The sequence below is a fragment of the Trematomus bernacchii genome, unplaced genomic scaffold (genome assembly GCF_902827165.1).
Source record: "Trematomus bernacchii unplaced genomic scaffold, fTreBer1.1, whole genome shotgun sequence".
Taxonomy (NCBI): domain Eukaryota; kingdom Metazoa; phylum Chordata; class Actinopteri; order Perciformes; family Nototheniidae; genus Trematomus; species Trematomus bernacchii.
The window spans coordinates 8,520,457-8,535,568 of NW_022987828.1; the positions used below are offsets into that span (position 1 = coordinate 8,520,457).

At 38.8% G+C, this 15,112-nt stretch overlaps 1 protein-coding gene across 1 annotated transcript; it reads left to right on the top strand.

Moving 5' to 3' along the window:
• Positions 1 to 3,089: 3,089 nt before the first annotated feature.
• chst3a (carbohydrate (chondroitin 6) sulfotransferase 3a) lies at positions 3,090 to 10,965 on the top strand. The gene is made up of 4 exons (XM_034151816.1): positions 3,090 to 3,508; positions 6,288 to 6,453; positions 6,923 to 7,474; positions 8,160 to 10,965. Exons 2-4 carry the CDS (start codon positions 6,308 to 6,310, stop codon positions 8,854 to 8,856), a joined length of 1,395 nt encoding a protein of 464 aa, XP_034007707.1. The 5' UTR covers positions 3,090 to 3,508; positions 6,288 to 6,307; the 3' UTR covers positions 8,857 to 10,965.
• The last annotated feature ends 4,147 nt before the right edge of the window (positions 10,966 to 15,112 follow it).

A 15,112-nucleotide genomic window follows, 5' to 3' on the forward strand; every position in this document is an offset into this window, starting at 1 on the left:
ACTGCTTCTAAATATAGGCTCAGTGTATCCTGAAATTTAAATATCAGTAAAGAACAGTCATTGAAACAAATGCCGATATCTCAAATCACGTTGTTCTCTTGACCGGATGAGCCTCTTCAGTTGTGGTACTATAAAATGAAAGTTACCCTCATAGGGTTTGGCATCCAAATCAAAACATCAGAATTTAAGGAACCGAGGAGCAGCAGAGGACCGAGTAAAAACCATATATTTCTGCCACTTTGTAGGAAAAGGATAAGTAATAGCAGTGTTACATTTTCTCTGGGACTACAGTATAACATATCAACAAAGTTCTGCTCCAACATCACAAGCTCAACCTCTCAGGTCAGCCGGCACCAGTCTGCTGTTCTTTCCTGTTACTAAATCCAAACCTGTTTTAGCTGTGCTGTAAACACTATGGTACACACTTATAGAAACACCTAGAATCCAAGCTAAAAATGTCAGTCTGCCAACGCTTTTTTATTACACACTGTGTGATACTGTATGCACAATGTTCTTCTTTAATCCCTTTTTTGTTGTTAATCTCTGTGAACATCGCAAAGCACCCTTCTTTACATTGCATGTTATTTAGCTGATGCTTTATCCGAAGTGACTTAATACACTTCAATACTGTGGACATGCCTAAAGGAGCAATTTGGCTTAAGTAACTTGCCCAAGGACACTTTGACATGTTGACTGCAGCGGGTGGCGATCGAACTGCCGACCGCTGACTGGAAGTTGCTTATTCCCCCCTGGGCCACATTCCCCACAAATACACAATATGAAATGTGTTGTAAATTAAGAGGCCTTGCCTTGTTTGAGAATAAGTGGATAGTTCAAGATAAAATTGTACATGATCTTTAAAAAATAAAACAGTAGACCATGATCTCAATGGGTCACCCCTTGTTAGTTTAAAAAAAATATATATAATGAAAAAGTCTCATAAACATTGACTAGTACATTATAGAAACTACAAATAAAATAAGTAGCCTCACAAGTTACAAATAATAAAAATATGGTCAGTTATGGCTGAAAACTGTCAATGTACTTCACTACAAATAACATGGAATTAATTTATGAGAAAATGCTTCTCTTAGTAGCATTTGGTAGGTTGTATGTTATAAAGTTATGAGGTTGAGGTTTAGAGCACGTTTTTGGCCATTCAACAAAAAGTAATGTTAAAAGGGAATGCTGCAAGTATAATTAGTTTGAACATGTGGACGACCAAATAACAGCTTATCATTGCCGCATATCAAGAACATTTTGGATTACAAGTATCCCAAATATTCCAAAAAAACGTTCACATCATATGAGAAGAAAAACTATATCAATGATGTTTTCTCCATTTCGTTTCCCTTTTCAAAGTTTGCAGTGCCAATGAAATGGTCCAAGACCGCATCCAAAATGAAAACAATTGTTTGCCAGGTCAAAAATAGAAAGGGAAACTTTGAATGATATGTGGCCCACAGTGCTTGTGTCACTACAGGATCACTCTGTATGTTATAGCACCTGTTGTCAAGATGCCCAATTCAGCTTTACCATTTTGGATTATTATTGATAATCTCTAGTGCTGTTTGCCAAGGTTGCAGAGGTTCGCTTTTAGTCCTGGTCCACTCAAGAACTAGGTCACTCCTTTAATCTCTCCATGTAGAGTATACTGTAGGTTAACAGCCTTTTCATTTCATAAACCTCAGTGAGTGCTAGCAGAGGGAACACAGAGTCATGAATCGTGCAAAATCCCAAAAGACATGACACACTATTTCTGCAGGATTCATCGGGGGTTTGAAATGACCACAACACCTGCAAAAGTTGTAAGATAATTTATGACCATATGAGTCCTGTTTTATAGGTCTTACTAAGATTTCAACAACACTTTCAGGCTCTATGAGGGGTTGTCGTTGTAGCAATATGCACAATTTGTAAAACAAAATAAATAAACTGTGTGCAACAGTTTGATAAATGTATGCAAATCGAGTCAAAAGCTATAAATATGATTATATAAAATAAAATTGATGTTAAATTGTAAAACCAAATCTAAAAAGTGGAGCTCATGAAAAAATGTATTCATAAGACTTTATTATGTGCATTAAATGTGTGTTGTTGATTAATTTAAAAGGATGCTGCCACACATCATGTTGGCCTCTTGTGCAGACAATCCCTCTCTGATACGCTGCTCCAGTCCTCTATATTCTTTTACACTGCTGCCCCCAAGTGTTCAAACACTGCTGGTGGACAAAATAAATGTGTATGAGTGCAGAAGTTAAATAATGTTAAGAAACGTATTTATTTAACTGGAACTATGGATGGAGTGTAGCATTTAGGCTGACAATACAATACAATGTGGTAAAACTCACAACACACTGTGCCACAATTGATAAGAATGTATTAGATAAGGAGAGTAAACCTCCCCCAGAAGCTGCTCGTCAACTTTCACAGCATGGTGCACTATTGAAAGCATCTTAACCGATTGCATGAGCGCAGTTGCCCTCTCTCGAACTACTGCACAACACTCGCTCTGTGCTCAAAAATATAATTAAGGCCTTACTTTCAAATTTGTGCAATTTTAAAAGGATTGTCTGTGTTAATGGCAGGCTTAAGGTAATTTCATACACAGAAGGCCAGACACCAGTCTGAACACAATGCTACGGTACGATGAATGTTGATTACATCAGTTATTTTATTAGATAACAATTCGGGGGCGAGTCAGAATCAAGGTAACTAGAAATAGAAAATATGTTCTTATTGTTGTTTGTAGTTTTATCATTATCTAAATGTTTAGGCTACAGATGAATGAGGAATGCATGGACATTGTATTATTTTATGACAATAATTCCATGATAAACAGGCTAGCCTATTGTCAGTTAAACTAAATGTGAGGATGCAAAATTCACAACATGTAATTACATGTGATTTAAATTACGTTAACAGTGTACAGAGTGTCATGGAATTTATATTCTGGCGGCACTTCCTGAAACACGGGGTCTATAATTGCAGGGTGTTTTGGGGGATCACGTGACCTCGCTAGCACAGGATGTCCCACGCAAAAAGAGCTGTGACGTGAAGCGTGGCTACAGTCAGCTCGCTCCAACAGTGGGCACCGGCACATGGACAAAGTTGGAGACAAAGTTTGGAGATATGTTACTTTCTACAAAAAAACAATTTAAGGCGAATCGCTGCTTATTTCTTTTCAGGTAGTCGGGGGAACCCTCAAAAACAATAGCAAAACACGTTTTTTTTTATTGATCGACATTACATCAAAAGTTAAATGAACAAACATCCTCGCTTGCGGTCCGTTACGCACTCCTTTATGTCGGTTTTTCTGCAAGACGTCCATGCCTCCGCGCTGCTTCTCATTCATTCGGCAGAGAAGAGCAGCCCGCGTCCGAGCATACAATGAAGCAGTGTGTCCTTGTCCGACACAATGCAGCAAGATGCTACGAAGCGGACGACACTCTTTCTCGCAAGACTCGGGACGTTTTCGCTCGATTGCAGAGAGAGAGATCAGCTTAAGGTTTGTATATGCTACGCGAACATCACCACATTTTGTCAAGAAATGACTCAAAGCGTAACAAAAAATATAACCCACCGAGCCACCAGCACACGGTAAAGCTTGTAAACATCCTGCTGCCATGCATGCCCGAACAACGCTCTACATACATGCTGGAAAATGATTACTATTCCCTGTGCTGCTAAACCATACATGTGTGATGTGTGTCCGTGTGTGATGCAGGTATAATGGAGATTCCAAATAGGGATACTGCCATGTAGTCCAAAATAATCAATATTTGTTCCTATTGAATATGTGAGTTGGTCATATAGGTTTTACATTTTTTCAGATTGTGATCATTTGAAAGACACTCGTTTCAGGGCATTATAGATAAATAATATGCAGAAGTATTCATTATCATTCTGGTTCAGTTGTGGGGGTGTTGGAAAGGCTCCTGAATTGGATGTCCCCTCCCCCCTAATGACTGCTATAGAATAAGCACACACACACACACACACACACACACACACACACACACACACACACACACACACACACACACACACACACACACACACACACACACACACACACACACACACACACACACACACACACACACACACACACATTTAGAGCAATTCTGAAGCTTATGTAGATGATCTTTGATATATGATCTTCATCATCCTTGAACCAAGTCTTTCCACTTGTTGTCTATCTGTCTTCACACACACATCTTGTGTGATCTTTTAGACTTTAGTTTGTATGTCTTTGGCACTACCCTTGTGTACTAATGGCGTAGCAGATTAGTGAAACAAAACATCCCCTCCAAACCCTTTTTGTTGTTTCGATTTAAGAAAACAAAGGTGTTTACTGTAGTGAGGTCATCAGGTGCACACTTTTGTCAAACTTTAAATGTTAAGAGCTATTAAGTTGAGGATAATATAAGATATACAGTACGATATCTGAAAGGAAAGAAATGTTTTTTTATTTCCAAATGGCATCCGAACTAAATATCAATCAATCACATTGAAATGTAAAACAGGCAGCACACTATATATTATAACGGTTTCAGTATTTGCCTGTGACAGTTAATTGTTTACACTAAAACCCCTGGATGAACAGCTTAGCATTCAGTGGGAATTTGGCTTTCAGCGTCTCCATGAGATTTTGCTTCAAGGCTTTGACGGCAGCCATTAATGTAATTTGTAGTGAGATGATAAACAGAGTGATGTGTGTTTCTGCTTGAGCAGATAGTCAGATTTGCCCAACGCTCCAGTGACTCTTGAATATGTAAAAGTGCTCAGCTCAAGTGCTTCAGCCTGACAGTTTGACGGCTATGGCGTATTAAGCTCAGATAATTGGGTGATATTTACTTACAGAGCACACAATCACTCCACAAAACTGTTTCTTTTTCCAGTAATGATATGCTTTGTAGAAATTATTCACTGTCCTGACGGGTCCAAATTATGTGTATCTGTGTGTGTGTGTGTGTGTTGACGGTAGGCATGCATAGTCTACATTTCTTTTTCAGCAACAAAAAATAATAATTAAGAAATCTGTTGTAAGTTATATCCAAGCAGTTCATTTGTTCCTAAGGGTTTCAGTGGAGCAACAAACCACATGCGGGCTGATATAGTGACATTATTGTGGGTTGTCTTCTTTACTGATTCCCCCTTAATATTTATGAGTGCAGGTCCAATGATAGCCTATAAGCGGGCACAGTAACACAATACACCCAAAGGATTGGAATGATACTACTACAGTTGATGATGACGTAAGATTTAGTTATGGTACTGTCAAGCTCTGACTTTCCTTAGATCTCTTTCCTTATAAACTTTTTTATCAGGAAATCATAAAAAATCATATCCCAGTCAACATGTTGAGGCTTGCGCTTGATGGTGACTTCCCAATGTGGACAAACTTCTGATTCACAAAAATGATACTGATGAATTTTCCTGGAAGATGGAGCAATTTATTATCACACCCACTTCTTGAAATTGCTTCATGTTAAAGATACAGCGGCTGTGTCCTCTGCCATGTGAAAGAGTTCCACTGTGTTTGCTGTCGGTGAAACCCGCACTGTTTACATTAACTCCCTCACTCTCAATCCATCTTCTTCCTTATCCCTGACCCCAGCCCCACCAAAAATAAACACTCTTTTGAGGTTTCTAAGAAATGAGGCGACCAAGTTTAAAATAGCTTTGCATTGTATAAACTGCTCAACATTTCTCAGGATTCGGATAAAAGCAAAGGATGGTTTTAAATAAACACACTAGCTGAATTTATGTTTGTCCCTCAGGGCTAAGATGGGATGTAATTGAGTTGTCTGTTTTGTATTTCTCTTATACTTTTTTAAGTCTAAAGCATAATCCAACATGATTGTTGTATGATTTCCTGAAAGTACATTGTTTTTGTCATATATATATATATATATATATATATATATATATATATATATATATATATATATATATATATATATATATATATATATATATATATATACCCATGATTATGATATATGTCATTATAAACATTACATTACATATTACTTGTTAGATGCTTTTATCCAAAGCAACTTACATACTCAATACTGTGGGCAATCCCCACAGGAGCAATTTGGGGTGAAGTGTCTTGCCCAGGGACACAACGACATGCTGACTGCAGTGGGGTTTGAACCTGTGACCCCCTGATCCGAACACCAACGCACTACCCACTGCACCACACGCCTCCCATAAACTAAGAATCACATCTATTTTGCAAACTCTGCCTTAACTAAAGTGCCTTTTTCTTTTTGCAGAATGAAGCTTTAGCCTCTGCATGACAAGCTATGAGCAACACACAGACTATACTCTAGACGTCCAATTACAAAGCCAGAACTCAAGAATGAAGACCAAATATGCAATTGTCTTCATCTGTATCGTGGCCCTGGTCATCATTGAAAAGGAAAGCAACATCCTGTCAAGGTAAGAGAAAAAAGAGTCATAATCTGTAATGTAAGAACTTTATCGGACACCTCTAGAGCTCACTGATTAACATGTTACAGCTTCCTTGTTTCTTTGTTTAGTACAAGACAACATGTTAAAATGACACGCTATACTGGTTGTTGTTCTAAACTGTCTCTGAGAGATGAGCAATATTTGTATTACTTCTGGACAAAGCCCGGCTAACAGCTCCCACCTGTTTACATTCTTTATGCTAAGCTAAGCTAACTGACGATGCACAGACATGATAGTGATCTTCACATATAACTCTCAAAAAGAAAGCAAACAAATGTGTTTCCCATAATATCAAACTATTCTTTTCACGTGTGCTTAGACCAATGTTGTGATTCTCCTGCTATGAGTCAAACATACGGTGGCTTCATGTATGTGTCAGCTAAATATAAGACATATCTTATGTGTTTATACTTATCAGGCCTTTCTGTCTCAACAGAGTCTCTGATAAACTGATCCAGAGGCAGGCCCCACAGCAGACCCCACAGCCTCCACTGGATTATAGCAACACAACACAAAATGGCTCCCTGATGATGCTGAAAATGCTGCTCTCTAAACTCATCGGTACAGTTGGGTACAACTCAAGTCTCTCTGAGGAGCAAGAAGAGGAAGAACTAGATGATTTAGGCACGTACAGCTTCAGCGGTGGCCGTAAGCACATATTACTCTTGGCTACAACACGGACAGGTTCCTCATTTGTTGGGGAACTTTTCAACCAACATGGGGAGGACATGTTCTACCTGTTTGAGCCTTTGTGGCACGTCGAGCGCATGCTGACCACGGCCTCAGAGTCAAACAACGGGACAGTGTTGTCAGGAATCTACCGGGATGTGCTCCAGGGGCTCTTCCTGTGCAATTTCTCTCTCCTTGAGAAGTACATCGCCCCCCCACCTAAGGACCACGTCACCCCGGCTCTTTTCCGCAGAGAGTCTAGTTTATCCCTCTGTGAAGAATCTGTCTGCAGTCCTGTAGTCAAATATGTTTTTGAAAGGTATTGTATATCCTCTTGATATTCACTGTTTTTGATCAAGCTTACGATATTGGTTGAATTTTGAAAAGGAACCAACATTGAACTGTAACACAGTTGCAAAGGGGGAGGGGCAGTATTTTATTTAACACTGTCGGCATTAGTTTAGTTTTAAGTTTAGATTTAGATACTGTAACATTATTATAGGTTATGTTATGTTACCCCTGACTTGAATTTATTTCTTTCCTTCAATTTGGTAAATGAATTTCTCTAAATACGACCTATGATCCCTGCATTTGGAACAAAACACAATAGTTGTTGAATTCACTGAATATTGACTTTGAATGTATTTAAGTTTGTACATAGTAGTTGCATGTACAATACTCTTGTAATGTTTTGCAAAACAATACACTTAAAGACATCATTTTAGTGAGTCCTTTTAGTGGTTGACCTCACCCCTTCACCTTTTTATGTCCACTGTCTTGTACCTTTGATCTTATTTTAAAGAATCATTGATCATGTTTTATACTTACAAATTCAGCCAACAGAGTTCCATGCCCATTCTTAATCATGCTTTACATGATGATAAGATAAGTGTTATCATACCATGTAAGTGTAAACCTAGTCACCTGAAAAACATCCTCTCTCTTTGCAACCATAGAACAAATATTTTATCATACAAATCTCTACCACTTCCTTATTTTTTTAGGTTTCACTGTAAGACTCGTCGCTGTGGGCCGCTGAACTTGACCCTTGCAACTGATTCCTGCCTTTCGAAGCAGCACCACGCCGTTAAGACTGTCCGTGTGCGCCAGCTGGACACGTTGCAGCCTTTAGTGGAGGATCGCCGTCTGGATGTTAGAATTATCCAGCTTGTCCGAGATCCACGGGCCATCTTGGCATCACGCATGGTGGCTTTCTCTTCGAAGTACCAGACGTGGAAGACCTGGGCGCAGGACGGCCAGGTGCCCGAAGATGACGAGGAGGTAAAGAGGCTCAAAGCAAACTGCGACCAGATTAGGATGTCAGCAGAGGTGGGACTGAGCCAACCTCGCTGGCTGAGGAGACGCTACATGTTGGTGCGCTATGAGGATATTGCCCGCTACCCCATGCAGAAGGCAGAGGAGATGTACAGGTTCACAGGGATACCATTCAGTCCCCAAGCTCGGGAGTGGATCCTGAGGAACACACAGACCATGCAGGAAGCTAGCGGGATTTATTCCACCCAGAAGAACTCATCAGAGCAGGCAGAGAAATGGAGATTCAGCATTCCCTTCACACTGGCTCAGGTAGTGCAGAGGGTGTGTGGACCCACAATGGAGCTGTTTGGGTACAGGTTTGTGGATGATGAAAAGACACTGATGAATAAGTCCATCAGTTTACTCGAAGAGAAGCTCTTTCTTTAATCCAGAGGTAAAAAATGAAGCTGAGAATCTGGAAAACATTTCATGCAATGGATCCAAACCAGGAAAAGACATTATTGCACGGACCAAAACTAGTATGCAAAGGTGCCAGGAGACACAACATGTTTTACTTGGGACAGTAAGCTATTGGCCATACAATAATATTCACTCTCACCAATGATGTGCCTCATTGATACAAATGAAGAGCCACTTAAGAAAGAGAAGTATTTATTTGTGTTCTGCGTTCACTGAGAGGCCTGGTATTTAAGCTTTACTTGGCGCTTTAAATGTAGTTTTAAATTTAAAAAAAGGCTTAGATGTCAAGCCTGACTTGAAAGGGATTATTATGTAATATTTCATTGATAGTTGATCATCTACGAAAGTGAAATGATGGTGATGTGTGTTAACTTTGTGTGTGTCTGAGAAAGAAGTTGTTTCTGTTCATAGTTCATGACGCTAGTGCTTACATTTGTCTAGTTCAATGTATATCAACTGATAGATCACTTTAGTTTAGACCTGGTGTGCTTTAATAGAGCTTTACATATCCGACTCAGGTGAAATGAATGTGGCATTGTGTGGTGTCTTCACAAGGAGTATTGATACATCTCCACAAAAAGTACTCTGTGTACAAGTATAGTATGATCTTAGATGTAATTAACCAAATGCCATTTAAAGCAATTCTCAATATATCATAATGAAGAAGCTAATCTAGATGGATATATAAAACTCATTAGGTGAGATCAAATTAGTAGATATATTAATATCTTACTTCAGATACCAACATGTGTCTTTAACATACGAGTGTAGTGTTTCCCAAAAGAAAGTATCCACAGCAGTAATGCATTTTCCAGTTCTGCCTCCTATCCTCTAAGGACACAGTTTAGGTATTATTTAACCGAAGCAGCTCCTGCACTGATATCCTATGTGTTCAAGGACACAGGGAATATTCTTGTGCAGAGAGATGTTTTAATTACTTTACAAGTCAGAGAAATAAAATCACCAGAATGAATAAAACCTGCAAAAGTCTAAAGGCTATTTAGTCGTGAGTTTAATGTGTGTTAACGGCTATGGTCACAACAAAAATATAAAATTGTAACTGTTATAAGGTGGCCTTTTACTTTAAGTGAAACCCAGGTGCTGCTGTGTGAACTGTCACTCTTAATGGTATATAAAGGTATCCACTGTGGCTCTATAGCTCAATGGTAGCATTGTGTTCTGCTTGGCTGAGGCACGGCTGAAACTGCTGTGCTGCTCATGGAAAGGGATATGCATTAGAGGTACATATAGAAGGGTGCTCATACTAACTTACTGTTTAAAACATAACTATGAATACATTACATACACATACGTACAGAGAGGCAGGCCTCAAGTTGAACAGAGTCACTACTGCAAGTTTTTTAATCAAAAGGGAATACTGTGAAATACCAAGTGCAGCTGAGATAATGGACGCAGTCAGTCTATTCAACTACTTCAGATACCAAGAGTGGCATTACAATTATGTGTGACTGTTTATGTTTTACAGTCCTTAAAACAATAAGTCCTTCCTTCATTTAGAACGTGTCTACTTGAATAAAGAATGTTCATGGTGAAGACAATTATTAGAACAGCAATAGCAGAGTAGTATAAAGTAGCAATTATGAGTCAAGTCTTAATTCTTGTCCAAGCAAGTCTTGATGCAAGTCTTGAGTATCTTAAAAGAAAAGTAACAGAAGGGAAAAATAAAATGCCATATTTGAAAATGTTTCTTCTAAAGCTCTTAATGGGGATTTCTGCAAAAAAGCTTGGCCTTACAAATACGTGTTCAAATGGTGTGGCTAAGCAACGCTTGATTTTACTAAGTCAAAACTGGAGTCAAGTCACAAGGCCTTATTTCTGTGACTTATAGCAGAGCAAGTCTTTGCCTCTGGAAGAAAAGCAGTGTCATAGGATGTCAAATTTGTGATTTTCTATAATAAATTTCTGTCTGTGTATTACATCTAAGTTACAGTCATATTGCTGATGCAGAAGAAAGCACAGATTATGTTTAAGCATGTAGAAATGTATCACACACATGTAAATGGCAGAGTTTCTTCTATTGAAAAAGTGATTAAAGTTATTTCTTGTTGTAAAATGGTTTGAAGCAATAGAGACATCATTATGTTCTTTCATGTGCAAGTGCTGCTTCTGTCAAAATAAGATGATTTCTCACTCCTTTCTTCAAGGATCCAAAATAATGTTGATGATCAATTAGATGTTGCTGTTGTGTCTAGAGGTGACACCCTGGAAAACAAACATGTTGTAAATGTTTATGGTCTCTTAGTCAGAGGTTAAAGAGCGAGGTGAGAGGACAATCCTGGTCTGGACGTGCATGCAGTTAGTGACCAATAGGCCTACAAAAAAGCAACACAGTGCTATCAATTGATTTTAAATACAAATAAAACAACATGATGCATCTACCGTTATAAGTATCCAGCGAGCACAAGACCTAAAGGAACCCACCTACATGGTCGATCCACCAGCTATGTTCACTGAGGAACTTAAACCTTTATTGAGGTGCAAAGCTAATATTTATTGTTGCTACATCCAGTGTCCATAGATCTTTGAATTTGTTGTCACTAATTTTTGTTTAATTATCGGAGTTTTGTCTATTTCTGGTCACGCTAAGGGAGCCGTTTTATAGACCTATTAATAACCAAATTATGTCTTTAGAAATGTACTTTTTGTTTGTTTAAACACAAGGGGTCAATGCTGCTGATGTTGTTCCATTAGTGTATACATTTATATTTAATGCAATTGATTCAGTATCCTGAAGATCTAGTGTCATATACTGTATAATTTCATCATTTTACGTGGATGAAACGAGCATTGATGTAGGTGGGTTTGTTGACTCACTTGAATTCTCCAAGTCTAGCTCCACATCCAAATGCATGCATGCGGTTGCCAGGGATCCCCGAAAGGCGGAGTGGGAATAACCGGAGAAAAAAAGGCAGAAACAGGCAGCCCATTCATGTCTGCATTCTTTCTGTCTGTTTAACGCCCAAACTGAGAGAAAGCACTTCAGAGTTCACAGCTGTTGGTCAAGCTGATTTTATCCTAGATTGTTTCCCTGATGCTGAATATTCCCATAGCAACATAGCAGATGTTGCCATCCGGAAAATGAAGAAAAGTCCTGGTGATAAGAGAGAGGAAACGTCTGGCCCAAGTCTCAAGTTTCCTGTTGTTTTTAACCGCAAGTGGTGCTGTGTAGAGCACGGAGTTTTATAAGTTTATAAGAAGCAACATTATGATTTTTTTAAAAGGCTATGTCAATGTTTTGCAACTTTTCGGAGAACATGTTTGTTTGGCTCTTAGGATACAAATATTTCTGTGGAAAAAAATGACCAAACCAAGTTTGTTTACAATGAATTAACACCCTGATCCATGACCGTCCAGTTGTAAATGTCACACTAAGTGGAAGTCGTTTGAAGGATTCTAAATGATGATGACCTATTCGCTCAGTTTCCATTGGTAAAACTTTTGTTGAACAAAAAGCTGAACTGGACATACCCAACTACATCCATGCATTTAATACATTTCAACAACAACAAATACAAAAGAGCAGCATTAAAATCAGATGAAACCTTAACTTGGTTTTTCATAACGTAGCCTAGTAACAACGTCCATGATGTAAATGTGAAGTTCACTAACATCCATTATGTCTTAGTTTTACTAATTTAAAGAAATGGGAGTGAAAGTTGTGATCACAGATTGAAGTTGGGCTCTACTTATATTTATTGACTAATACTTGATCACTTCAAACCAATATATATATATATATAGGCTATGCTTCAAACATCACATTTTGTCAAAATAAGTTAGTTATTGATTTCTTGCCAATGCTATAAATTGAATTTTAGCTAAATTGAAATGTCTACATCCAAAGGTTTTATTCTTTCTAATCTATTCCGTGTGTTTAAGCTATAATGTACATGTATTAATATTGGAGGCCCTCTTCTCTATGAATTATATTTGTATGATCATGTGGATCAATCTTGGTTCTTACTGATTTAACAAACCTGCATATTGTCCCCATGACATACATTTGAGCAATTTGACCATAAGACTTTCAAGAAAACGGCGTCAAGATTGTTCTTCGAACGACTTCTGCGTCTGCGCAGGCACGTGTCTATTTATGCGGAAGTGTTTCAAAAATAGTAAGGTTTCGGCGAAAATGCATGTGTTTGTGGAAGTTATAAGTATACGACTGTATATATTAGAATAGGAATATACTGCCCGATTCGTGTGAAAGTTGAAAATGGACGTTTGTATATAGTAGGCCTATTGCTGATGTTAAACAGCCCTCCTGAACTTCAATTGATCAACAATTAGCCATGCTTTGATACTTCATTAACCGTGATGGCATGCCAGGAAAAACCAAGTTGTCTTCACGAATTCAAAGCAACACTAGGTGAGTTATTGACACACAAATGATCATCTTATGGGAAGAGTGTTCTTCAAATACTATGTCTTCCACCAATTTTAGTTAAAACTATAATTGGAACGTAATAATCATGGTGTAGTCCACGCTGAAATCATGTTTTATTGAAAGAAGGTTGTATTTTTCCAGAATGCATTTATCTTGTTTGAAAACACACATCAATAATTTTGTGGCTACTAAACTACGTTTGTACTCTATGTAAAATCAACTGATGAATAAGTGGACAGTTCTGCTGCCCCTTATAGATATGACTACCTCACTTTAGTTTATAGTACAATTTGGCACTCTTTGCTTCAAGGGTGACACTGGTTTAGACCTGTCATGCCATAAAACTACTACACTAAATCACTAACAGATGCACGCAGTGTCTACACATACATTCAATGACTCCACTTGTGCTATATAAGGGAAGGGAAAGGAGGGGTTGAGGAAACAGGAAGCCCACTCCCCCTGATCGAGCTTTTTTGGCTCTCATCCATGTTCCTCCTCTCTTACATCCCCAGTCGTCTCACAGTAGGTGGTTTGGATAGGTAATTATTGTTTTGGAAACACATTTTTTTCTTTCCACCCAAAGTGGAATGTTTTTTGTGTATGCTTTGGGTGTGTCTGCTTTTGAAAGACCTTTTTTCTGGGATCATGACATCCACTTTCTATCTTAAGTTATCTAGTGCCCCACAATCCCTATGCTATTTCATTCCAGCTCTCCACCCCTCGAGCAAACACACACACACACCTATCTTTTCTTTAAGCACACTCCATCTCGTCTTACTGGCTGCCCCTTACTGGAAGGTAAATAAATCCTGTGGTCGGGGTGGAACACTGAGTGCCCTCATATGCCTCTGGAGTCACTCTGCCTGAAAGAGGCCTTGTGTTTGCCTCTGTAAGGGGGCTCCACTCAGCCACAAGCTGCCCATGCACAGATATGCTGCCTTTGCGAAAAAAGAATCCACTTAAGAAAAGCAATGTCTTAAACTAAGACCAGAAACCTATGCATGGGAATTTACTGTACTGCTGTAGTTAAAGATACCACTTGTGACATCTAAAGGGTTCACAATGTTCAACAAAAAGATGGGATGTTCATTTCCTGTCTGTCCTGCAGAGGGCAGTAAACACACATTATCATAAAGTCTCTGTTGTGTGTGTGTGTGCCTGTGTGAAATCATTTGAGTGTGGACAGTGTAGAAATACATTTATGTATGTTCTATGCATGTGAGCATATGCGCATTTGCATGTGTGTGGGGCCTCTCTCAGGTGATTGCTCATATGTGCAGCGGTAATTGTGGTGACGTTTTATCTTCCTCATTACAGGAAGTTTTCCTGCAGCTCGAGACAAAGCGGAAAATGACTCCTGCTTATGTCTGTTCTTCTCCAATTCATTGTTGTCCTCTCTGTTCTCCTTACCGCGTCTTTAGAGCTCAATAGGACGGAAGTGTGAAAGATGTCCACATCAAAGAGGGTGCAGGCCATCACTAATCCGCAAATAATGACAGCCAGGCAAGGCTCGACTTAACACACATGTCCCCTTACTTACTAATCTTGGACGGTATAGAGCAATCCCTCTTGAGGATTGTTGTACAACAAAACATCTGCAAGGCCGATAAAGACATGGTGAAATTATTGAGGCACTGTTGTGTGAAACAGAAAACACTGGTAAAAGACATCCTAATATTTAACATATTATGTTTTTTATAGCATAGAACATTGTAGAGCACACGTAGAAGGGAGAGAACATTACTAGATGAGTTTCCTTCAGTTCACAAGCATAATCTGCCCAGAGAGTGGTGGACACCCTCTAGTGGGGAA

Excerpts from the sequence above, each read along its gene's own strand:
- chst3a (XM_034151816.1), top strand. The coding sequence starts at position 6,308 with ATGACAAGCTATGAGCAACACACAGACTATACTCTAGACGTCCAATTA. Across the intron at positions 6,454-6,922 it reads GAAAGCAACATCCTGTCAAG|AGTCTCTGATAAACTGATCC; the intron begins GTAAGAGAAAAA and ends CTGTCTCAACAG. Across the intron at positions 7,475-8,159 it reads GTCAAATATGTTTTTGAAAG|GTTTCACTGTAAGACTCGTC; the intron begins GTATTGTATATC and ends TTATTTTTTTAG.